A 23,610-nucleotide genomic window follows, 5' to 3' on the forward strand; every position below is an offset into this window, starting at 1 on the left:
TTCTTTGTCGCCTTCTTCTTCTTCTCCTTCTTTTCTGCTGCAGCTTTGGCCTTCTTGGCGACCGCCTTCTCTTTCTTTGCGGCTGCCTTTGCCTTTGCCTTCTCGCGGTCAGCCTTAACCTTTGCCTTCTGCTTCTCTTTTCGTGCCTTCTCCGCCGCCTCTGCCTTTGCTGCCTTGACGTTCAGCTTGAAAGAGCCAGATGCCCCGACACCTTTCGTCTGAACCAGTGTCTCGTTGGCAACCCCTTTCCGCAGAGCTCGCTTGATGAAGATGGTCTGTCGGTCCATATCGCCTACTTTGTAGTTGGCTGCGATGTACTTCTTAATGGCCTGAAGCGATGATCCATTCCGCTCCTTCAGTGCGCCGATAGCAGCATTGACCATCACCTGGGTCGGTGGATGCTCGGGCGCTTTCTTCTTGGTCGTCTTCTTTGCTGCTTCCGAAGCCGCCATCACGATAACAATCGATGCGATACGTAGTGAGTCAGAGAGTAGTGGAACAAAACTAATGACTAGCAACCTTCGCACTGTCGTTTTATCAGCTCATTGCGTACCTCGAAGGAATCACCGGACATCTCGGGCATGGCGTCGTGCAGACGCTCTGCCTAATGTGCTTCCACATCTGTTCTCTGTTTCATATTACTTGATTTACTTTTCTGCTCCATTTGTTTTATCCACGTGTTTCCCTAAGGCAGCTGTTTTATATTACAACATGCCAAAAACTGCAACAATTTTAGACAGCAAACGCACAAACACAAGAGCATTAATGCAATCAAACACACAAACTTCCTACATACATGTGGCTGTGCTGTTCTTATGTTGTCGATAAATTACTCTTTTATTTTAATACCTTCTTTTTAACCTCAGAACGGCCTCGCCTGACGATTTATCATCTGTGCATTTCATAAATTCATAAATTCTTCCGAAATTAACTTGGTACTTAACTCTTGCTTATTTTCATACTCTAGTCTGTGCTTATTCTTTACTCCATATTCTCTCCTCATCTAATGGTATGTATTGCCACCTTATATATTTAGTCTTTATTCTATTTTGTCTCCTTATATAATATCATGCATTGTCACCTTATATATTTATCATTATATTTCTTCCTTTTTTATCATTATATTTCTTCCTTTCTCTACATTTCCTATTTATGTGTGATTCAAGTAAGGATAATTAGAGAGAGAGAAAGGAAAAAAAAAATAAAAAGAAAAGAAAAGAAAAAAAAAACAGATATAGCGGAAATCTCAACACAACACGAAATAGCATGATGAATTGAATGTATTCTTTCTGGAAAATGTGGTGGCCCTGATAAGGGCCGTTTGGTTGAAAAGAGCCGCCGTGAAGTGTCTAACTGGACTTTGCAGTCTTCTTCGGCAGAAGCACAGCCTGGATGTTTGGCAGTACACCACCCTGAGCGATTGTCACGCCTCCCAGCAGCTTGTTCAGCTCTTCGTCGTTGCGAACGGCAAGTTGAAGATGTCGCGGGATGATCCTCGTCTTCTTGTTATCGCGTGCGGCGTTGCCGGCCAGCTCCAGAATCTCAGCGGTCAGGTACTCCAGAACAGCAGCTAGGTACACTGGTGCACCAGCGCCTACTCTCTGGGCGTAGTTGCCTTTACGAAGGAAGCGATGAACTCGGCCGACGGGGAACTGCAGGCCGGCGCGTGATGATCGAGACTTGGCCTTGGTGCGAGCCTTGCCAGATTTTCCTCGTCCAGACATGATTGGAGACGGAGAGACAAATGTGTTGACGTGATCTGAATGCTGATTCAACTGAGAGTGTGATCCCCGCCGATTGTTTCCGCACCCATTTATACCCCGCTCGGGGATCCAGCGGGTCAAGATCCTTTTGTTGACCGGTCGACCAATCAGCGTAGCCGGTGGCAGAAGTGGGCAGCTGCTACTGCTGCCAGTGCGGACACACGCGCTGTTTGCTGCCCTCTTGCTGGCTAACTCGGCACAGTGTCTAGTAGTTCAATGCAGCTAGTTGTATCGCGGCGGCTGTCCATATATTATATTTCACAATAAAGCAATTGTGAATACACACTTTCAGTTGAATCAGCATTCAGATCACGTCAACACATTGGTAAAAAGACTCCGAATTAACGTCACAATCTTTCATTTTTTTTCCTTTTCTTGACCATATAGTTTTACTTTTTCTTACCCCCCTCCCTTCACTCCTTCTGTCTCCCTATCTATCCCTCTCCCCTCTCTCTCTCTCTCTCTCTCTCTCTCTCTCTCTATCAAGCACCTTACAGACCCCTTCTCGTCTCAATTACATATGAATTGATTTGCTAGGTACATAATCACCGTAGACTGCGTTTCATTTGAAAGGGGGGGGGGCAGATATCCCTACTTTATGTGCATTTCATTTATCTTTGTGGTTTTCTTGTTCTCATTTTTCATTTCCGTTCAACTACGTGTGCACTTTTAAATACATAAAGATCTAACATCATCCAAGGCTCTACTTTTTAAAACTAAGAATAACAAACAGAATATTGTCCTGTATGAACCATGATATTCTTTCTTGATAATGTGGTGGCTCTGAAAAGAGCCGTTGTGTTGTGTGGTGCGACCACGGAGGACAGGCCTCTTTCTACGCCCTCTCTCCCCGGATGCGACGGGCCAGCTGAATGTCCTTGGGCATGATGGTAACCCGCTTGGCGTGGATGGCGCACAGGTTGGTGTCTTCGAACAGACCGACGAGATAAGCCTCGCTCGCTTCTTGGAGGGCCATGACAGCAGAACTTTGGAAGCGCAGCTCGGTCTTGAAATCCTGAGCAATCTCACGAACAAGTCGCTGGAAGGGGAGTTTGCGGATGAGAAGTTCGGTGCTCTTCTGGTAGCGGCGAATCTCACGAAGTGCGACTGTGCCGGGCCTATAGCGATGAGGTTTCTTCACTCCTCCGGTGGCGGGGGCACTCTTGCGAGCAGCCTTCGTAGCCAGTTGCTTGCGAGGAGCCTTGCCTCCAGTCGACTTGCGAGCCGTCTGCTTGGTGCGAGCCATGTTTTCTTCAGGTAATGAGTGCGGAGTTTTTTCGATGCGGAGTTGGGAAGAGAATGAAACCGCCGGACATCCAGCTCCCATTTTATATCGCGGACGATGGATCCCTAGACCCGGGACGGATCCAATCCGTGGCCTGTGATTGGTCAAGCAGTGATTTCCTTTGTCCGATCTGGGCGCACCAGCCCCGCAGCGGCGGCCCCCACCCGTCCCGTCCGCTATGGTTGGTCACGCCGCTCAACCTGTTCACGCCTTCCCGTAGATGGCGCCGTTGAGATACCAGCTCGCGAATTCAATGATTATTGCGGCGTATAATATACTGAAAACATCATTCCGAACGATTTTTTTTTTTCTGTATGCAGGCTGCTGTAACAGTGATATTATTACTATACGTGCATGATGGTATTTGGAATAGATTCATATAGCAACAGCTCGTTAAGAAGACGATTGTATAAAGCGGTGTGGTAATTTAATACACTCTTTTACCCGAAAGGGAAGAGCTGGCTGATTGGAAGTTATATATCTATATTGTGCGGGTCTTAAACATTAATCTGTAATATGTTTGCATATTTTTACCATGTTTCGATCAGGTGGTGCTGTCATTAAACTAACTAACGAATACATTAAGTGAACACGAGAAGCAAATATAAATAAGCATACAATGTGAAGTCACTGTAAACAAGCGATGATTTGTATTTCTCTGGTGGGTAAAGTACTAGCTTTTCGATTCGTTATAGTTAGGATATGATTAGGATTTCATACAACAGTGGGATATTCTTTCTTGGTTATGTGGTGGCCCTGATAAGGGCCGTTTGAGATATAGGCGACTGTGGACATCTACTTGGATGTAGTGTACTTGGTGACAGCTTTGGTGCCCTCGCTGACGGCGTGCTTTGCCAGTTCTCCGGGGAGAAGGAGGCGCACTGCGGTCTGCACTTCACGGCTGCTGATGGTCGACTTCTTGTTGTACTGACCGAGACGTGCAGCTTCGGCGGCGATGCGTTCGAAAATGTCGTTGACGAAGCTGTTCATGATGGACATGGCGCGACTCGAAATTCCAGTATCTGGGTGGACTTGCTTCAGAACCTTGTAGATGTAGATGCCGTAGCTCTCCTTCCTCTTCCTACGCCTCTTCTTGTCGGCATTGGGCCGGGGAGCCTTGGCAGCTTTCTTGGAACCCTTCTTGGCAACTTGTCCGGATGGAGGAGCCATTGTGAGCGTTGACTAGACTAGGCGGATGCGAATTCGATGCAGCTTTGAAAGAGAAATGTTATGGTCAGCTGCCCCCTTTCCTCTTTTATACGCGTTCGGAGGATCCGCTCGCACAGTTCATGCAAATTAGATGAGGATTAGCAGAAGCATCGATTCAGGCGGGCGTGACGGCCCCGCCTGCCGGCCGGCCGGCCGCGGTGGTGGAATAACGGTTTCTGCCACCAGATGGCAGTAGACAGATTTTTGTCCAATTTTACCCTAATTTGTTCTTGAATTGCGTGTAGAAATGAAAAACGTGAATAATATTCTCTGCAAATATTAAATCATCATTTACTTTTCTTTTCTTTTCTCTTTGTAATCAAACTAGATCTAGAAAATCTCCTGTAACTATATATATTCTGTTTCGTATCTCGCAAAAAAGCTGCTAACTTCCCTTATTCCTTTTGATTGCGTGTTAAGTTTACACATGTTATCTACCTTCTTCGCCGCTTGCTGACACGCTGAAGCTGAAATCTATTTGTAAATATTTATTTTGCGTTACAAAAAACAAACAAACATACCTTCTTGCATTCGTACTTTGCTGATACTCCTTTTTTTTTACCTACTTGATTGATTGATTGATTGATTGATTGATTGACTGCTTGTTTCCCACTGCACAATACCAAAAGCCAATGTCAGACAGCAAGATATTGTCCAGACTTATCCACATTTTGTATCGAGGCTATTGAATCTGCGTAAAATTGGCTATATGCCAAATAGTGTATAGAATCTATCCTCTTTAGTGAGTTTAACTCAATATCAGGTGAAGCCAAACATTCTACTTGATTCATAATACAATGTAGTCAATAATTAGCAGGGTTTGTTTGTTTTTGTTTTTGTTTTTGTTTTTTGTTTTTTTTTTGTGTGTGTGTGTGTGTCATTTTTATTTTATTTTTATTTATTTTATTTTTTTTTATTTATTTTTTTTTTTTTTTTGCTGAATGATACTGTCTTGGTAGTATCTCCAAATTCCAGTCCATGTCCAGGCGTGGGGCGGCATGTGCATTGTGAGCTTCACAACTCTTAATGAAATATTTATGAGCAAAGGCAACAACTTCACCAAAGAAATGCGTAATGTTGTTGCTTTATACAACCCGCCCACTATGGGAGCAACAACTTTACCAAAAGGGCAACAACTTTACCAAAAAGGCAACAACTTTACACATAAAGCAACAACTTTACAATTGTATGACAACAACTTTACAATTGTATGACAACAACTTTACTTATGAAAATAACGTCTCTCTCTTTCTCTCTCTCTCCCACTCTCTCTATTTGCAACTGGGGGCTGTGATCAGCGAATGGATGCCATAATTATTCTATTACCTTCAATTACAACCGGTAAACTCTGTAAAGCGTATAATGAGGGCGTTTTAAGAGCATTGCCACGAAACAGAAATCTGAACTTAAAAGATGTACGAACAGTGTGGTTATACATAATATATATATGCCCATTGATTCAAACGTGCTACTTATGATGACGTTCCGTAATGTGGAAATTTGTTTCATTAAGGGTATTCTTTCTTGATAATGTGGTGGCTCTGAAAAGAGCCGTTGTTTTGTGGTGCAGGAGGCCGTTAAATTCTAGCCGCCAAATCCGTAGAGTGTGCGTCCCTGCCTCTTCAATGCGTAGACGACGTCCATGGCAGTAACCGTCTTGCGTTTGGCATGCTCGCAGTATGTCACTGCATCGCGGATCACGTTCTCAAGGAAGACTTTCAGGACTCCGCGGGTTTCTTCGTAGATGAGGCCCGAGATTCGCTTCACGCCGCCCCTTCTTGCCAGACGACGGATGGCTGGCTTGGTGATGCCCTGGATGTTATCTCGAAGAACTTTGCGGTGCCGCTTTGCTCCTCCCTTTCCTAGTCCTTTGCCTCCTTTACCGCGTCCAGACATGATGGCGTGAGTTGATTTTGGTTTAGCTGATGAGAGATCCAAAAGCCGAATGATGACGCTCCGTTGTTGTTGTTGTTGTTTTGAATTAATGGAGATCTGCCTAATATGGCAATTTTCTCCAAGAAATGCGTTGGTTGTGATAAAACTATATTTCATAAATAAAATTAATTGTACATATTTACTTTTTTATTCTATTTATATAATACATCTGTAATAAATTTATTTAGTTTCACTTATCATTTTGTTTTATGGACGAGTGGCTGTGATTTTTTTTTTTTTTTTAATAAATTATGTGCTCAAAGCGCTTAAGTGTACATTAGAATTTACTGTGCATTTATATGCAAATCCATACATACACTCATACATACAATACACGTACGTTTTGTAGAGAGAAATAGGTAGATAGGAATCAGATATCACCTTCCCACTCCTGTACCGAAGTGCAGGGATACGCCGTTCCCGTCGACAGGAGGGTCTAAGACCCTCAAGTCGACCCACGGTTAAGTCTTGGGCTTTTCCGGGGGCGGGCGCCTTTCCTATCGGCCTAGGTTTAGATAAGAGCCTAGCAGGCAGGGATATCATCGAAAGGGGGACAGTGGTAAGAGATTAGCAGATAGTGTGAAGATAGTGGTAGGGAGATAGGATAGATAGGTAGGATGGTCAGCTAGGGCGGTAGATGACGCTCCCAATGACCGAACAGGGTTAAGTAACCGCTTTGCGGACATGGAGGGCGACGCCCCATTCTCCTACTGTCCGCCGCGGCCAGCCCACGATCCGCCTGCACGAGATCCGGCTGGATCGAGTGCGCCACCTCACGGCCGTCCGTTGCGTTGACCAGACCAGCACCGCGAGTCGGACGGGCACTGTCGCACATCACATACATTACTCTGTCGCACATTACCTCAAGAAATGAACAAATAAAATACACATATGATAATATTGACAGCATAAAGCTACATAGATATGGAGTGGCAGATATATACATATACATATACATATATACACACACTCACACTCACATAATTTCGAGCTTGAAACGATTTTTCAGAGTAAAACTTCTCTCCCAAACGAAAACCATCACCCTCCCCCCGCTCGCATTCTGTTTAGCCTATTTCCCCAAGCTCTCACACAATTGTTTGCTCTTGAGTAACACATAAAACTCCTCAATTGTGCCTTCATCTACCATTTCTCTCCTTTTCAACATAAATTCACCAATATAGAATGATTTCTGTTTTTTTGTAAACTATTCCTTTCTATTTCCCCGTTTCGTATATTTCCTTCTTTTTTTTTTTTCTTTCTTTTCTCAGTGCATCTTTCCATCGACTAGTTGATACTGCAACAATTATTCTTTCTTGGGTTTGTGGTGGCTCTTAAAAGAGCCGTTTGATTTTTGGTGTGAGGTGCAAATAAACTTATTTGGCACCCTTCTTGGCAGCAGGCTTCTTTGGTTTTGCCGCCTTGGATTTGGTCGTCGTCTTCTTCGCCACTTTCTTGGGGGTTGCCTTCTTGGATGGCTTCTTTGCTGCGGTCTTCTTCTTGGGCGTCTTCGTTTTCTCCGACTTGGTTGCTGTCTTCTTCGCCGGCTTCTTCTTTGTCGCCTTCTTCTTCTTCTCCTTCTTTTCTGCTGCAGCTTTGGCCTTCTTGGCGACCGCCTTCTCTTTCTTTGCGGCTGCCTTTGCCTTTGCCTTCTCGCGGTCAGCCTTGACCTTTGCCTTCTGCTTCTCTTTTCGTGCCTTCTCCGCCGCCTCTGCCTTTGCTGCCTTGACGTTCAGCTTGAAAGAGCCAGATGCCCCGACACCTTTCGTCTGAACCAGTGTCTCGTTGGCAACCCCTTTCCGCAGAGCTCGCTTGATGAAGATGGTCTGTCGGTCCATATCGCCTACTTTGTAGTTGGCTGCGATGTACTTCTTAATGGCCTGAAGCGATGATCCATTCCGCTCCTTCAGTGCGCCGATAGCAGCATTGACCATCACCTGGGTCGGTGGATGCTCGGGCGCTTTCTTCTTGGTCGTCTTCTTTGCTGCTTCCGAAGCCGCCATCACGATAACAATCGATGCGATACGTAGTGAGTCAGAGAGTAGTGGAACAAAACTAATGACTAGCTGTTGTTGTTGTTGTTTTGAATTAATGGAGGTCTGCCTAATATGGCAATTTTCTCCAAGAAATGCGTTGGTTGTGTAGGAATTATAATTTGTAATTATACTCAGTTTTATATATTTACTTTTTAATTCTAACAGATATATAATATATCTATAGTAAATTTATTTAGTTTCACTTATCATTTTCTTTTATGGACGAGTGGCTGTGATTTTTTTTTTTTTTTTTATTATGTGCTCAAGGCACTTAAGTGTACATTAGAATTTACTGTGCATTCATATGCATATACATACATACACTCACACATACATATACGTACGTATTGTAGAGAGAAATAGGTAGATAGGAATCAGATATCACCTGCCCACTCCTGTACCGAAGTACAGGGATACGCCGTTCCCGTCGACAGGAGGGCCTAAGACCCTCAAGTCGACCCACGGTTAAGTCTTGGGCTTTTCCGGGGGCGGGCGCCTTTCCTATCGGCCTAGGTTTAGATAAGAGCCTAGCAGGCAGGGATATCATCGAAAGGGGGACAGTGGTAAGAGATTAGCAGATAGTGTGAAGATAGTGGTAGGGAGATAGGATAGATAGGTAGGATGGTCAGCTGGGGCGGTAGAGGGCGCTGTACTCCTCACTCTGACCGTTGGTCAGCCCTTTACCAAAGCAATGAATAGTACGTAATAACAACGCACAGAATTTGCTAACTGATGGAGTGTACAAGGAAAATACAAAATTATGGTTGTTTGTTTGTTTGTTTGTTTTTTTTTTTTTTACGAAGTTATAATAGTTGGTCATATTCTGATCAAAGAAGAAGAAGGGAGATCGATCAGTTTTAAAATATGTTGTTGAACTGAAGAAGAGAAAAAAAAATTACTGTCACTTATGTCGGATCTCCTGAAATGATATTCCTTTTGGAATACATATTCAAAGTTTTGAGAGAGGTTAAGGACGAGATGAAGGTAGGATGAAGAGAAACAGGAGTATAAGGTTAGAAGAAAGCAGATCCAACTAGAAGCGCGTCGGAAGACATCGGGAAAGAAATTTGTGCTATCTGGGTCTTAATTTCACAATCGGTTAATAATATATAAGTTTAGGGCTATACAACAAAATGTAATATTGTTGTACGAGCGGCCGAAGACGAGACTTGGATACACAAATACGGACTCCTTTTATGTCTATGGGGCATATCCAAGTAAAATTTTGAAACGGTATTTAAACACGTTGTAATACGTAAAGTGTGAGGCTTAGTGAGATACAGTCGGTGTCTAGTTAAATCGGTAGATAGTTATACCGATTTGTAAACATAACTATACTAAATTAAAGCATCAATATAGGTCTAGGTTGAGTTTTCGGAAATTAGGTCTTATTTCGGAAAGATATAGGGCATAGTCTAATACCGTGATGATATCATATAGCATAGAAAATATCCACAGACCTAAGTATGATAAGGAAGGCGTGGGTCTAAATCTAGGAGGCATGTTTAGACATACATTTCTAGTCAGTATATATTCAGAAAGAGGGGTATGCGCACATGCGTAGATCTAAGTCGCGTTGCAAATAGCGATCAGGAGAGAAGATAGAATTAAGGCCAGTGAGGGGACAGGTTAGAGATAGAGAGGGGATAGGAAGGAAGAAGAAATTAGAGAAGATGAAGGAATAAAGTATCATGAGACGTAAACATCAAATCGCTTTGATTTGTATCACATCTGTCATGGTTTACACTTCAGGTTGAATAAACCGAAAGAGGAAGATAATATTACAATTTACTTATTTTTTTTTTCTCCAGATGAAAAAGAAAAAAGTAAAGAGTGTGATTCAGAGAAAAAATATATCATTACACTCATATAGAAAAGGGTAACGGTGCGTCTTATGATATACTAGTATATATTTGTGTTTTTTTTTTTTTCATGTAACAAATATCCAGGGTGGATATTTGTTGATATTGCTACCATGCGATAAATAAATTGGCAATTGTCGGCAATATACATAGTATTACATGCTGATACATAGCTACATCGTATTATATTTTATGTCAGGTAGCAGTTGATCTAGGAGAAAGAAAACAAAATCAATCTCTGTGAACACTTTTACTAAATATAGGGGTTTACGTGTGTCCCAGTTAATGTCATATTTTCATATACAAATATTTTGTTTCGTTATGTTACCCAAGGGGTAATATTGTAAACAAAGTGTATTGGGAAAATAAAATAAGGAAATTAATACCTATCCATATAGAATAGAATAGAATAGAATCCGAGTTGGCATAAAAATATAAAGTGCTTGTATACAGTCTCACAAAGGTGAGATTATTGTTACCATATATGTTCTCACTGATGTGAGGTGAGAGTTTATACCTTTAATGGTCTCAAAACAGAAATTATCTTGACTTACGTAGAGGGGAAAGGTAACTCTGTGTACTCACGTGTAACGTAGAGCAAAATAATGTAAGAGGTTGGTTTTCCTTCATTATAATGTTGTTTGTTATCGGATTTCCAGGAAAATCAAACACTTCACTAAAGCTAAGTTGGGCATTCGGCGATTGCGAGAATAAGTGAAGGAAAAAAATATATATATAAACAAAATCATCTTCCATTCTTCTCTCTCTCTCTCACTCTCTCGCTCTCTTTCACTCTAACCCTTACTATACGAGTATCATATTGAACCCTTTTGTTTTCCTTCATTATAATGTTGTTTGTTATCGGATTACCAGGAAAATCAAACACTTCACTAAAGCTAAGTTGGGCATTCGGCGATTGCGAGAATAAGTGAAGGAAAAAAATATATATAAACAAAATCATCTTCCATTCTTCTCTCTCTCTCTCACTCTCTCGCTCTCTTTCTCTCTAACCCTTACTATACGAGCATCATATTGAACCCTTTTGTTTTCCTTCATTATAATGTTATTTGTTACCAGTTAGCAACAACAAAAGAAAAAACAAGCAAGGTGGGTGTAAAATATACAATATCTATATATGTTCTCACTGATGAGAGGTGAGAGTTTGTACCTTTAATGGTCTCAAAACAGAAGGTATGTTGACTTACGTAGAGGGAAAAGGTAAGTCTGTGTACTCACGTGTAACATGTGTATGGATACACTGAGATGCAGGCCTTAGGTGATTACCCAAGCCTATATTAAATTTTCAAAATCTGATATAAACACTGTTAATAGTTAAGTTACCACAAAGGGTAACATTATAGATTAGTGCATATCAGAGAGAGTGCAGGAAAGGGTGTAGACACCCTAGAATAACGTAAGAGGTTGGTTGAACCCAAACCGCAGGTTCAGACGAATATTTCAAAGATGTACGTTAAATGAAAAGATAATTCATAAGTGCATCAAACAGCTGTTCTGAATATGGACATCAGTATTGATATCCAGATTTAGTAAATTATCCAATATATATCTCACAGTATGTGGATAATGGTCTATATAGTGCTAGGCAGAAGAAAGTATGAGGAAAATAAAACCAAATATATATGTGTACTCACACTAGGATGAAAGGTTCATACCTTAACAGGTAGAAAAACTTAGGTATATTTAATATATACCGGAGTTGTTGACTAGAGATTTATTGGTCTTGTCTCTTGGTCAATATGAATATCTACAGTTCGTTAAACATATCTGTTTCCTTTGTGTAAAGTAGTAAGTGATTAATGGACTGACAGGAAAGTAGGCTAGTGAGAGTAAATGGTGAATTTCCCATCCTTTGACGGAGGGCTGTCCTTTGGGCATCATATTTTTGGCATTGCATAAGATAATGTTCTACGGTTTCAGGAGTGTTACAGGTAGAACAGAGACCGTTTGGATGTTTTCCAATAACGTGTAGGAAAGATGCCAGACATGCTCGACCCATACGAAGTCTATGGATTATACACTCACTGCGTCTGGTTGTGCAGTTTGGGGCAAAAGGAGTGGTTACTGTTGGGTGGATATTGAACAAGTGTCGCCCATGTGGAGATGTGTTCCACATTTCCTGCCATTTTTTCTTCATTTGAGACTTGACTGTATTTTTCAGTTCACTTACACTTGGAAGGATTTGACATTCGATTGAATTTTGATTTAAGGCTTTCTTGGCGGCCTTATCTGCTTCTTCGTTTCCTAGTATGCCGCAATGGGCAGGTACCCAGGTGAACGTTAAGTGACAACCGTTTGTGATAATGCTGGAGCATTTGAGTAGTATCTCAGATGCTAGGTTGTGTTGATGGGCAGATAGGTGGGATAGTTCTTGTAAAGTACTCAGAGAGTCAGAGAGAATTACTGCCTGTAGGGGGCAGAGGGTTTCGAGCCACTCAAGGGCAATCAAGATGGCTGCTTTCTCAGCCCGAGAAACAGACACATTTGAGATTCGTTTAGAGATAGATGCTTTGTAATATGGGACGAATATCCCGATACCTGATCTATTGGTAATCGGGTCAAAAGACCCATCTGTGTATATGTGTAGATGGTTAATGTACTTGGTGCCGATTACCTCTAAGCTGCTCTGTAGTTGTAAGAAAGTGGAGTCAGCTTTACTACACATTTCTTGGATAGATAGATCTATGTCTGGTGTAATTAAGTGCCAAGGTGGGGACTGGATCATCTTATATGGCTGTACTATGGGGGTCTCTTCTGTGAATCGTAGAGCAAAAGGCTCCTTACCGGGTTGAAAAGAGGAGTAGGTATATAGTGAGCAATCTGTTGCGCTCAAGCGAACTGGGTGATTATTGCTTAGTGAGGCAAGGCGGATGCGGTAAAAGTGTTCCGCCCTCTCTCGGCGGATTTCGAGAGGGAGTTCGCTGCACTCTACTTGTAAGGCGTTAAGTGGAGTAGTGGGCAGAGCGCCCGTACATACTTGTAGACATTTGTACTGGATTGCTCTGAGGCGATTTGCCTGCGTGGTAGAGAGGGTATTGAATATTTCGGAGCCGTATTCAAGAATAGGCCGAATAATTGCTCTATACAACATCAACAGTGTCTTGGAATCGGCTCCCCATTTTGTACCCGCCAATGATCTCATGATATTGAATCTTTTACAGCACTTGGTGCAGATATTATCGATATGATATTTCCAGCTAAGTCGAGAGTCTAGGACAATGCCAAGAAATTTGAAATTTGTCACAGATTCTAGATTCACATTGTCAATGTGCAAAGAGATATCGCCCCTTGGTTTCTTACAGAAGGCGAGGACTTTTGATTTGGCGGTAGATAGTGAGAGACCCCATTTCAAACACCACTGCTGGATATTATCTAGATCCAGTTGGAGTTGACGTAGGAGAAATGGAATGTTTGTGAGAGTTCTCCAAATTGCGACGTCATCTGCATATAAAGAGATACTAGACTTAGGGCAGCAAAGTGGGAGATCATTGATAAATATATTAAACAGAATAGGACTGATCACACTGCCTTGCGGCAGGCCAACCTTACATTCTTTGATATCAGAGAGTGAGTTATTTAGGCGTACTTGATATGTTCGTCCCGAGAGGAAGGCTTCTATCCAGTTTATGATTCGGCCATCAAATCCCAATGTTCTTATTTTGTGGAGCAATGCTGAAGGGGACACACTGTCGAAAGCCTTAGCAAAGTCCAAGAAAATGGCGATTGTATTGTTTCTCTTTGAACCAAGGGATTTGCGTGCGTCACTTTCTAGGCGTAATAAGTTGTCTAAAGTATGCCTGTTTTTCATAAAACCGGACTGTATGGGCGTAATCATGTTGTATTTTTCTAATATCCACATCATTCTCTTAGTTATCATTCGTTCCATGAGCTTTGATAGGAACGAGGTTAATGATATTGGGCGATATGACGTTGTCAGGTGTTTATCTTTACCGGGTTTCAGTATTGGAACAATAATGGAATGTTTCCATGTCGTAGGTAGGACACCGGTTTCCCAAATATCATTTATTATAGCAAGCAGTTTCTTTTTGTACATTATTGTTAAGTTTTCTATTAGAGGTTTGCGTATACCATCTGCTCCGGGAGATGAGTCATTTGAAGCTGAGATAGCTATTCCAAGTTCTTGCTCATTAAAAGGTTCGTTTATAGGAGACGTGTTGTCATGAACGTCTTCATTGTTAGGAGTGGTATCTTCAGAGTATTGTGACGTATCTGGCTGATTGTGATGAAATTGTGCTGCTAAAGCATCAGCCTTTGCTTTGTCATCTTGACAGATAGTATTATCAATATGTAATGGAGGGAATTGCTTGGGATTGTTTGATGATGTACTACTTATTGTTCGTACCATTCTCCAAATCTGGTCAATAGGAGTGAAACGGTTTAATTTGGAGCAGAACTTAATAAAATGATCGCGTTTGGCAGCTCTGATTGTTTTTCGTGCGATGGCTGCTTTGACTTTATACGTTAATAGATCAGTATAAAGGTAAGACTTTTGAAAGATACGTTTTGCCTTATTGCGATCTTTTATCGCTACAGAGCATTCTGCCGTCCACCAAGGGGTTGAGGGGCGAGAGGAAGTATTCTTAGTAGGAATGGCCAACTTGGCAGCATCTAAGATTGATGTAATAAACTTATCATAGCATGGATGTGTAGCCGATGTCACTTGAGGTTCATCAGTGCTATCTTCTAGTAGCTCTTTATACATTTGCCAATTTGCTTTCCTAAAGGCAAATGGCTTGAAAGTGTCGTTAGTGAATGTGGAATGTTGGGATCTGGATTGACTCAATACATGGAGTTGAGTGTTGATAACATAATGATCACTTCCTAATAAGTGTGGGGTAGTCTGCCATGTGCAGCGACTTGAAAGTGAATGTGATATAAGTGTTAGGTCAATGGCTGACGAACTTCCTGTAGAAATGTCAAATCTTGTGGGTGAGCAGTCATTCATGACGATAATGTTATTTTCTTCCACAAAAGTTTGTATAATACGTCCATTTTTAGATATGGAGTTAGAGCCCCATAAGGTATTGTGGGCGTTAAAGTCACCGACAATGACAAAATTATCTAAGCAATTATCTAACATAGAAATAAGGTCATGTAGATGAATAGTGGTACATGGGTTATAGTAGTTCAAGAGTGAGAAGCAGAAAGATCCAAAGGATGCATTGATTTGCTGCAACTCTAGTTCAGTGTCGAGTGGAATGATATTAAAGGCTATACTCGACTGGACGTAGATGGCGCACCCACCTCGCCTTTGATGTGGACGGTTTCGTGCAGTTGAAATGTAATTTGGTATACTAATGGAGGATGATTCGTTATCCCACGTTTCTTGTATACATATAAAATGAGGCTTTTCAGCCAGGGAGTCGACGTAATGGAGAAGCTCCCCGCTGTTTGCCGTTAGGCCTCTAGCGTTCCATTGTAGAATGGAGATCGCCATTACTAGGTAAAGGAAAGGTTTTATGAGTGAGGTGTGATGTTGTAGGTTATGCTTCATTTAGCTAGCATGGCATGAATTTCAGTTGGTGTGACACTTGATTGGAGGCATTTCTGTGCAGCCTCTACGACCAATTGTAGTCTGTTACTTTTGGAAGCTTTCAGGTCTAGATTATTTATTACAAATACAACGAAAGCAATCAGCTGTTCGTGTGACAATTGAAAGGTGGGATTGGTTTTATCTGCTTGCGTTTCTTCACATACTGTTTCAACTTGTGTGGATTTTTCAACCATTTGAGGTTTAGGCCTTTGTACTGAGCGTCTTTGTGTCTGTGCTGGGGGGCGTTGTTCTAGTGGGGGAGGAGGTGTGGGCAGAACAGAGGTAGTCTGGTGTTGAGAAGGCATAGGGTGGGGTTTAGGAGAACGTGGGGGCTGTGGTTCTGCAGGGAGTGGGGGTTCAGTCTGGGCGGGCGCTGGGGCTTTTTTGAGTTGTTTAGCAGCCTCAGCGTAGGAAATTTTATTAACGACACGGAGAGCCTGTACTTTCTTGGCCTCCTTGTAGAAGGGGCAGCCGCCGTATGCGGCGCTGTGTGATGCACCGCATCTTAAGCAGGTTGGGGATGATTTGTTGGTACATTTGTCGAAATCATGCTCCCCGCCGCACCTCACGCAGCGGATTTTGTACTTGCAAAATTCTTTTGTATGCCCAAATCGTTGGCAGTTGTAGCACCTCGGGACAGGGGGGACGTATTCGTGTACGTCGAAAACTTCGAACCCAATTTGAACTGACTTTGGTAATGATTTCTTAAAAGTCAGGATTGCTGCTCTGGTAGGGGTAATTGTGTTGTTTCTGGATTTGTTAATACGGCGGACAGCCGTGACACCTTGGTCTTTTAGTGCATCTAGGAGTTCAGACTCGGGGATGTCAGCCGGTACCCCGGTTATTACCCCTCTCATTGCTGGAGAAGGGGTAGGTCCAGGGACCGTCTTGACATCCCTGTCACAGAAAGTGGAAGTTTCGAGAAGAATTTTGGCCTGTTTTGTGTTGTGGCATCGGATGACGAAATGCCGAGCCTTCCTCTGTACCTGTGCCACGGGGCCTACAATGCGGTTTAGCTCTCTAGCGAAAGCAATTGGGGAAATTGAGGTAATTGATGATGCGTGAGTTGCGGCGACTAGAGATACAATAAGCGTCTGCTTTTTGGTCGTATCTTGGCTTGAATCACTTTCCGTAGGGGAGCCCACACGCTGCCTTTTCTTTTTGTTTGTTACTTGAGTGAAGCCGTCGCTACACTCTTGGAATAAAGTGTTATCTTCCTCGTCCTCCATTATTGTGGAGGTACTGAGGGGGAGTTCGGGGAAGACTGCTTTAACAATAGGGGGATTAGTAGCCACGGGGAGACCGCGGTAAAACAAAGATGGCTGGTGGGAGCCCCGAGGGGCTAATACTACTGTATTGAAAAGATAGCCACTCGTCCAGTGCCAGATAGACAATAAACTTCACGGTCAATGATAACCCAACGGGGTAAAAAACTCTGTATTTTACGCTACACTAAGTGTCTTATGGTAGACTGACTTAATTATACGTAGTTTACTATTTTAAGATAGTATGAAGCTACACAACACAACGCTGAAATATGTCTACATTAACAGAAAGGAAGTTAGTAGAAAAAACAACTTAAAGACAACAACTTAGCTGGCGATAAGTGAGTCTCGATAGAAGAAAATCGGTTCTCTGCGGTCGGTCGGACGTCAGGCCCGGAGTATGATGGCGGCTGCGGTCCCTCACCGAGCACCGGCAGGGCGGCAGTCTCTGGTCGTTCAGTGATGCCGGAACGCAAGACGGTGCCCGTAGAGATCGCAGTAGTGCCTCGTCTACTCCGTCTACACCTTCCTCCCAGAGAAGCAAGATCCACACAATAACAGAATTAATGCTGTAGAGATTTAGAGCTCTCCACAGTATGAACTAAATAAGAAGACAAATCAGATCACAAAATTAACAGAAATATAGATCACAAGAAAGAAAGTTCTCCGCTCAGAATTCGTTCGATAGGTTCGCTCAGGTTCGATCCCCGCCGATTGTTTCCGCACCCATTTATACCCCGCTCGGGGATCCAGCGGGTCAAGATCCTTTTGTTGACCGGTCGACCAATCAGCGTAGCCGGTGGCAGAAGTGGGCAGCTGCTACTGCTGCCAGTGCGGACACAAGCGCTGTTTGCTGCCCTCTTGCTGGCTAACTCGGCACAGTGTCTAGTAGTTCAATGCAGCTAGTTGTATCGCGGCGGCTGTCCATATATTATATTTCACAATAAAGCAATTGTGAATACACACTTTCAGTTTGTATCAGCATTCAGATCACGTCAACACATTGGTAAAAAGGCTCCGAATTAACGTCACAATCTTTCTTTTTTTTTTCCTTTTCTTGACCACATAGTTTTACTTTTTCTTACCCCCCTCCCTTCACTCCTTCTGTCTCCCTATCTATCCCTCTCCCCCTCTCTCTCCCTCTCTATCAAGCACCTTACAGACCCCTTCTCGTCTCAATTACATATGAATTGATTTGCTAGGTACATAATCACCGTAGACTGCGTTTCATTTGAAGGGGGGGGGGGGCAGATATCCCTACTTTACGTGCATTTCATTTATCTTTGTGGTTTTCTTGTTCTCATTTTTCATTTCCGTTCAACTACGTGTGCACTTTTAAATACATAAATATCTAACATCATCCAAGGCTCTACTTTTTAAAACTAAGAATAACAAACAGAATATTGTCCTGTATGAACCATGATATTCTTTCTTGATAATGTGGTGGCTCTGAAAAGAGCCGTTGTGTTGTGTGGTGCGACCACGGAGGACAGGCCTCTCTCTACGCCCTCTCTCCCCGGATGCGACGGGCCAGCTGAATGTCCTTGGGCATGATGGTAACCCGCTTGGCGTGGATGGCGCACAGGTTGGTGTCTTCGAACAGACCGACGAGATAAGCCTCGCTCGCTTCTTGGAGGGCCATGACAGCAGAACTTTGGAAGCGCAGCTCGGTCTTGAAATCCTGAGCAATCTCACGAACAAGTCGCTGGAAGGGGAGTTTGCGGATGAGAAGTTCGGTGCTCTTCTGGTAGCGGCGAATCTCACGAAGTGCGACTGTGCCGGGCCTATAGCGATGAGGTTTCTTCACTCCTCCGGTGGCGGGGGCACTCTTGCGAGCAGCCTTCGTAGCCAGTTGCTTGCGAGGAGCCTTGCCTCCAGTCGACTTGCGAGCCGTCTGCTTGGTGCGAGCCATGTTTTCTTCAGGTAACGAGTGGGGAGTTTTTTCGATGCGGAGTTGGGAAGAGAATGAAACCGCCGGACATCCAGCTCCCATTTTATATCGCGGACGATGGATCCCTAGACCCGGGACGGATCCAATCCGTGGCCTGTGATTGGTCAAGCAGTGATTTCCTTTGTCCGATCTGGGCGCACCAGCCCCGCAGCGGCGGCCCCCACCCGTCCCGTCCGCTATGGTTGGTCACGCCGCTCAACCTGTTCACGCCTTCCCGTAGATGGCGCCGTTGAGATACCAGCTCGCGAATTCAATGATTATTGCGGCGTATAATATACTGAAAACATCATTCCGAACGATTTTTTTTTTTCTGTATGCAGGCTGCTGTAACAGTGATATTATTACTATACGTGCATGATGGTATTTGGAATAGATTCATATAGCAACAGCTCGTTAAGAAGACGATTCTATAAAGCGGTGTGGTAATTTAATACACTCTTTTACCCGAAAGGGAAGAGCTGGCTGATTGGAAGTTAATCTATATTTTGCGGGTCTTAAACATTAATCTGTAATATGTTTGCCTAATTTTACCATGTTTCAATCAGGTGGTGCTGTCAATAAACTAATTAACGAATACATTAAGTGAACACGAGAAGCAAATATAAATAAGCATACAATGTGAAGTCACTATAAACAAGCGATGATTTGTATTTCTCTGGTGGGTAAAGTACTAGCTTTTCGATTCGTTATAATTAGGATATGATTAGGTTTTCATACAACAGTGGGATATTCTTTCTTGGTTATGTGGTGGCCCTGATAAGGGCCGTTTGAGATATAGGCGACTGTGGACATCTACTTGGATGTAGTGTACTTGGTGACAGCTTTGGTGCCCTCGCTGACGGCGTGCTTTGCCAGTTCTCCGGGGAGAAGGAGGCGCACTGCGGTCTGCACTTCACGGCTGCTGATGGTCGACTTCTTGTTGTACTGACCGAGACGTGCAGCTTCGGCGGCGATGCGTTCGAAAATGTCGTTGACGAAGCTGTTCATGATGGACATGGCGCGACTCGAAATTCCAGTATCTGGGTGGACTTGCTTCAGAACCTTGTAGATGTAGATGCCGTAGCTCTCCTTCCTCTTCCTACGCCTCTTCTTGTCGGCATTGGGCCGGGGAGCCTTGGCAGCTTTCTTGGAACCCTTCTTGGCAACTTGTCCGGATGGAGGAGCCATTGTGAGCGTTGACTAGAGACTAGGCGGATGCGAATTCGATGCAGCTTTGAAAGAGAAATGTTATGGTCAGCTGCCCCCTTTCCTCTTTTATACGCGTTTGGAGGATCCGCTCGCACAGTTCATGCAAATTAGATGAGGATTAGCAGAAGCATCGATTCAGGCGGGCGTGACGGCCCCGCCTGCCGGCCGGCCGGCCGCGGTGGTGGAATAACGGTTTCTGCCACCAGATGGCAGTAGACAGATTTTTGTCCAATTTTACCTTAATTTGTTCACGAATTGCGTGTGAAAATGAAAAACGTGAATAATATTCTCTGCAAATATTAAATCACCATTTACTTTTCTTTTCTTTTCTCTTTGTAATCAAACTAGATCTAGAAAATCTCCTGTAACTATGTATATTCTGTTTCGTATCTCGCAAAAAAGCTGATAACTTCCCTTATTCCTTTTGATTGCGTGTTAAGCTTACACATGTTATCTACCTTCGTCGCCGCTTGCTGACACGCTGAAGCTGAAATCTATTTGTAAATATTCATTTTGCGTTAGAAAAAAAAAATCATACCTTCTTGCATTCATACTTTGCTGATACTCTTTTTTTTTTTTACCTACTTGATTGATTGATTGATTGATTGACTGCTTGTTTCCCACTGCACAATACCAAAAGCCAATGTCAGACAGCAAGATATTGTCCAGACTTACCCACATTTTGTATTGAGGGTATTGAATCTGCGTAAAATTGGCTATATGCAAAATAGGGTATAGAATCTATCCTCTTTAGTGAGTTTAACTCAATATCAGGTGAAGCCAAACAATCTACTTGATTCATAATACAATGTAGTCAATAATTAGCAGGGTTTGTTTGTGTTTTTTTTGTGTGTGTTTTTTTTTTGGTGGGTGTGTGTGTGTGTGTGTGTGTGTGTCTTTTTTATCTTCTGTTTTTGTTTTTGTTTTTTTTTTTTTTTCTGAATGATACTGTCTTGGTAGTATCTCCAAATTCCAGTCCATGTCCAGGCGCGGGGCGGCATGTGCATTGTGAGCTTCACAACTCTGAAATATCTGTGAGCAAAGGCAACAACTTCACCAAAGAAATGTGTAATGTTGTTGCTTTATACAACCCGCCCACTATGGGAGCAACAACTTTACCAAAAAGGCAACAACTTTACAATTGTATGACAACAACTTTACAATTGTATGACAACAACTTTACTTATGAAAATAACGTCTCTCTCTTTCTTTCTTTCTCTCTCTCTCTCTCACTCTCTCTATTTGCAACTGGGGGCTGTGATCAGCGAATGGATGCCATAATTATTCTATTACCTTCAATTACAACCGGTAAACTCTGTAAAGCGTATAATGAGGGCGTTTTAAGAGCATTGCCACGAAACAGAAATCTGAACTTAAAAGATGTACGAACAGTGTGGTTATATAGATAGATAGATTGCGCATTGATTCAAACGTGCTACTTATGATGACGTTCCGTAATAAAGAAAAGGAAAGAGATGTGGAAACTTGTTTCATTAAGTGTATTCTTTCTTGATAATGTGGTGGCTCTGAAAAGAGCCGTTGTTTTGTGGTGCAGGAGGCCGTTAAATTCTAGCCGCCAAATCCGTAGAGTGTTCGTCCCTGCCTCTTCAATGCGTAGACGACGTCCATGGCAGTAACCGTCTTGCGTTTGGCATGCTCGCAGTATGTCACTGCATCGCGGATCACGTTCTCAAGGAAGACTTTCAGGACTCCGCGGGTTTCTTCGTAGATGAGGCCCGAGATTCGCTTCACGCCGCCCCTTCTTGCCAGACGACGGATGGCTGGCTTGGTGATGCCCTGGATGTTATCTCGAAGAACTTTGCGGTGCCGCTTTGCTCCTCCCTTTCCTAGTCCTTTGCCTCCTTTACCGCGTCCAGACATGATGGCGTGAGTTGATTGTGGTTTAGCTGATGAGAGATCCAAAAGCCGAATGATGACGCTCCCAATGACCGAACAGGGTTAAGTAACCGCTTTGCGGACATGGAGGGCGACGCCCCATTCTCCTACTGTCCGCCGCGGCCAGCCCACGATCCGCCTGCACGAGATCCGGCTGGATCGAGTGCGCCACCTCACGGCCGTTCGTTGCGTTGACCAGACCAGCACCGCGAGTCGGACGGGCACTGTGTCACATCACATACATTACTCTGTCGCACATTACCTAAAGAAATGAACAAATAAAATACACATATGATAGTATTGACAGCACAAAGCTACATAGATATGGAGTGGCAGATATATACATATACATATACATATATACACACACTCACACTCACATAATTTCGAGCTTGAAACGATTTTTCAGAGTAAAACTTCTCTCCCAAACGAAAACCATCACCCTCCCCCCGCTCGCATTCTGTTTAGCCTATTTTCGCTAGCTCTCACACAATTGTTTGCTCTTGAGTAACACATAAAACTCCTCAATTGTGCCTTCATCTACCATTCTCTCCTTTTCAACATAAATTCACCAATATAGAATGATTTCTGTTTTTGTAAACTATTCCTTTCTATTTCCCCGTTTCGTGTATTTCCTTCTTTTTTTTTTTCTTTCTTTTCTCAGTGCATCTTTCCATCGACTAGTTGATACTGCAACAATTATTCTTTCTTGGGTTTGTGGTGGCTCTTAAAAGAGCCGTTTGATTTTTGGTGTGAGGTGCAAATAAACTTATTTGGCACCCTTCTTGGCAGCAGGCTTCTTTGGTTTTGCCGCCTTGGATTTGGTCGTCGTCTTCTTCGCCACTTTCTTCGGGGTTGCCTTCTTGGATGGCTTCTTTGCTGCGGTCTTCTTCTTGGGCGTCTTCGTTTTCTCCGACTTGGTTGCTGTCTTCTTCGCCGGCTTCTTCTTTGTCGCCTTCTTCTTCTTCTCCTTCTTTTCTGCTGCAGCTTTGGCCTTCTTGGCGACCGCCTTCTCTTTCTTTGCGGCTGCCTTTGCCTTTGCCTTCTCGCGGTCAGCCTTGACCTTTGCCTTCTGCTTCTCTTTTCGTGCCTTCTCCGCCGCCTCTGCCTTTGCTGCCTTGACGTTCAGCTTGAAAGAGCCAGATGCCCCGACACCTTTCGTCTGAACCAGTGTCTCGTTGGCAACCCCTTTCCGCAGAGCTCGCTTGATGAAGATGGTCTGTCGGTCCATATCGCCTACTTTGTAGTTGGCTGCGATGTACTTCTTAATGGCCTGAAGCGATGATCCATTCCGCTCCTTCAGTGCGCCGATAGCAGCATTGACCATCACCTGGGTCGGTGGATGCTCGGGCGCTTTCTTCTTGGTCGTCTTCTTTGCTGCTTCCGAAGCCGCCATCACGATAACAATCGATGCGATACGTAGTGAGTCAGAGAGTAGTGGAACAAAACTAATGACTCGCAACCTTCGCACTGTCGTTTTATCAGCTCATTGCGTACCTCGAAGGAATCACCGGACATCTCGGGCATGGCGTCGTGCAGACGCTCTGCCTAATGTGCTTCCACATCTGTTCTCTGTTTCATATTACTTGATTTACTTTTCTGCTCCATTTGTTTTATCCACGTGTTTCCCTAAGGCAGCTGTTTTATATTA

General features: G+C 43.3%; 7 protein-coding genes across 7 annotated transcripts; all 7 read right to left on the reverse strand.

The window, feature by feature from the left end:
• Positions 1 to 1,349: 1,349 nt before the first annotated feature.
• LOC140246610 (histone H2A, embryonic) lies at positions 1,350 to 1,724 on the reverse strand. The gene has a single exon (XM_072325951.1). The coding sequence runs from the start codon at positions 1,722 to 1,724 to the stop codon at positions 1,350 to 1,352; it is 375 nt and encodes a 124-aa protein (XP_072182052.1).
• Positions 1,725 to 2,598: 874 nt separating this feature from the next.
• Positions 2,599 to 3,009, reverse strand: LOC140246611 (histone H3, embryonic). The gene has a single exon (XM_072325952.1). It carries the CDS (start codon positions 3,007 to 3,009, stop codon positions 2,599 to 2,601), a length of 411 nt encoding a protein of 136 aa, XP_072182053.1.
• An 834-nt stretch (positions 3,010 to 3,843) lies between these two features.
• LOC140246612 (histone H2B.1, embryonic-like) lies at positions 3,844 to 4,218 on the reverse strand. Its single transcript, XM_072325953.1, has 2 exons — positions 4,134 to 4,218; positions 3,844 to 4,070 (listed from the first exon to the last, which is right to left on the reverse strand). Exons 1-2 carry the CDS (start codon positions 4,216 to 4,218, stop codon positions 3,844 to 3,846), a joined length of 312 nt encoding a protein of 103 aa, XP_072182054.1.
• Positions 4,219 to 5,841: 1,623 nt separating this feature from the next.
• LOC140246613 (histone H4) lies at positions 5,842 to 6,153 on the reverse strand. Its single transcript, XM_072325954.1, has one exon. The coding sequence runs from the start codon at positions 6,151 to 6,153 to the stop codon at positions 5,842 to 5,844; it is 312 nt and encodes a 103-aa protein (XP_072182055.1).
• A 12,272-nt stretch (positions 6,154 to 18,425) lies between these two features.
• Positions 18,426 to 18,836, reverse strand: LOC140246614 (histone H3, embryonic). The gene has a single exon (XM_072325955.1). It carries the CDS (start codon positions 18,834 to 18,836, stop codon positions 18,426 to 18,428), a length of 411 nt encoding a protein of 136 aa, XP_072182056.1.
• An 831-nt stretch (positions 18,837 to 19,667) lies between these two features.
• On the reverse strand, positions 19,668 to 20,042 carry LOC140246615 (histone H2B.1, embryonic-like). Its single transcript, XM_072325956.1, has 2 exons — positions 19,958 to 20,042; positions 19,668 to 19,894 (listed from the first exon to the last, which is right to left on the reverse strand). Exons 1-2 carry the CDS (start codon positions 20,040 to 20,042, stop codon positions 19,668 to 19,670), a joined length of 312 nt encoding a protein of 103 aa, XP_072182057.1.
• Positions 20,043 to 21,632: 1,590 nt separating this feature from the next.
• On the reverse strand, positions 21,633 to 21,944 carry LOC140246616 (histone H4). Its single transcript, XM_072325957.1, has one exon. The coding sequence runs from the start codon at positions 21,942 to 21,944 to the stop codon at positions 21,633 to 21,635; it is 312 nt and encodes a 103-aa protein (XP_072182058.1).
• Positions 21,945 to 23,610: the final 1,666 nt, after the last annotated feature.

The sequence above is a fragment of the Diadema setosum genome, chromosome 3 (assembly GCF_964275005.1).
Source record: "Diadema setosum chromosome 3, eeDiaSeto1, whole genome shotgun sequence".
NCBI lineage: Eukaryota > Metazoa > Echinodermata > Echinoidea > Diadematoida > Diadematidae > Diadema > Diadema setosum.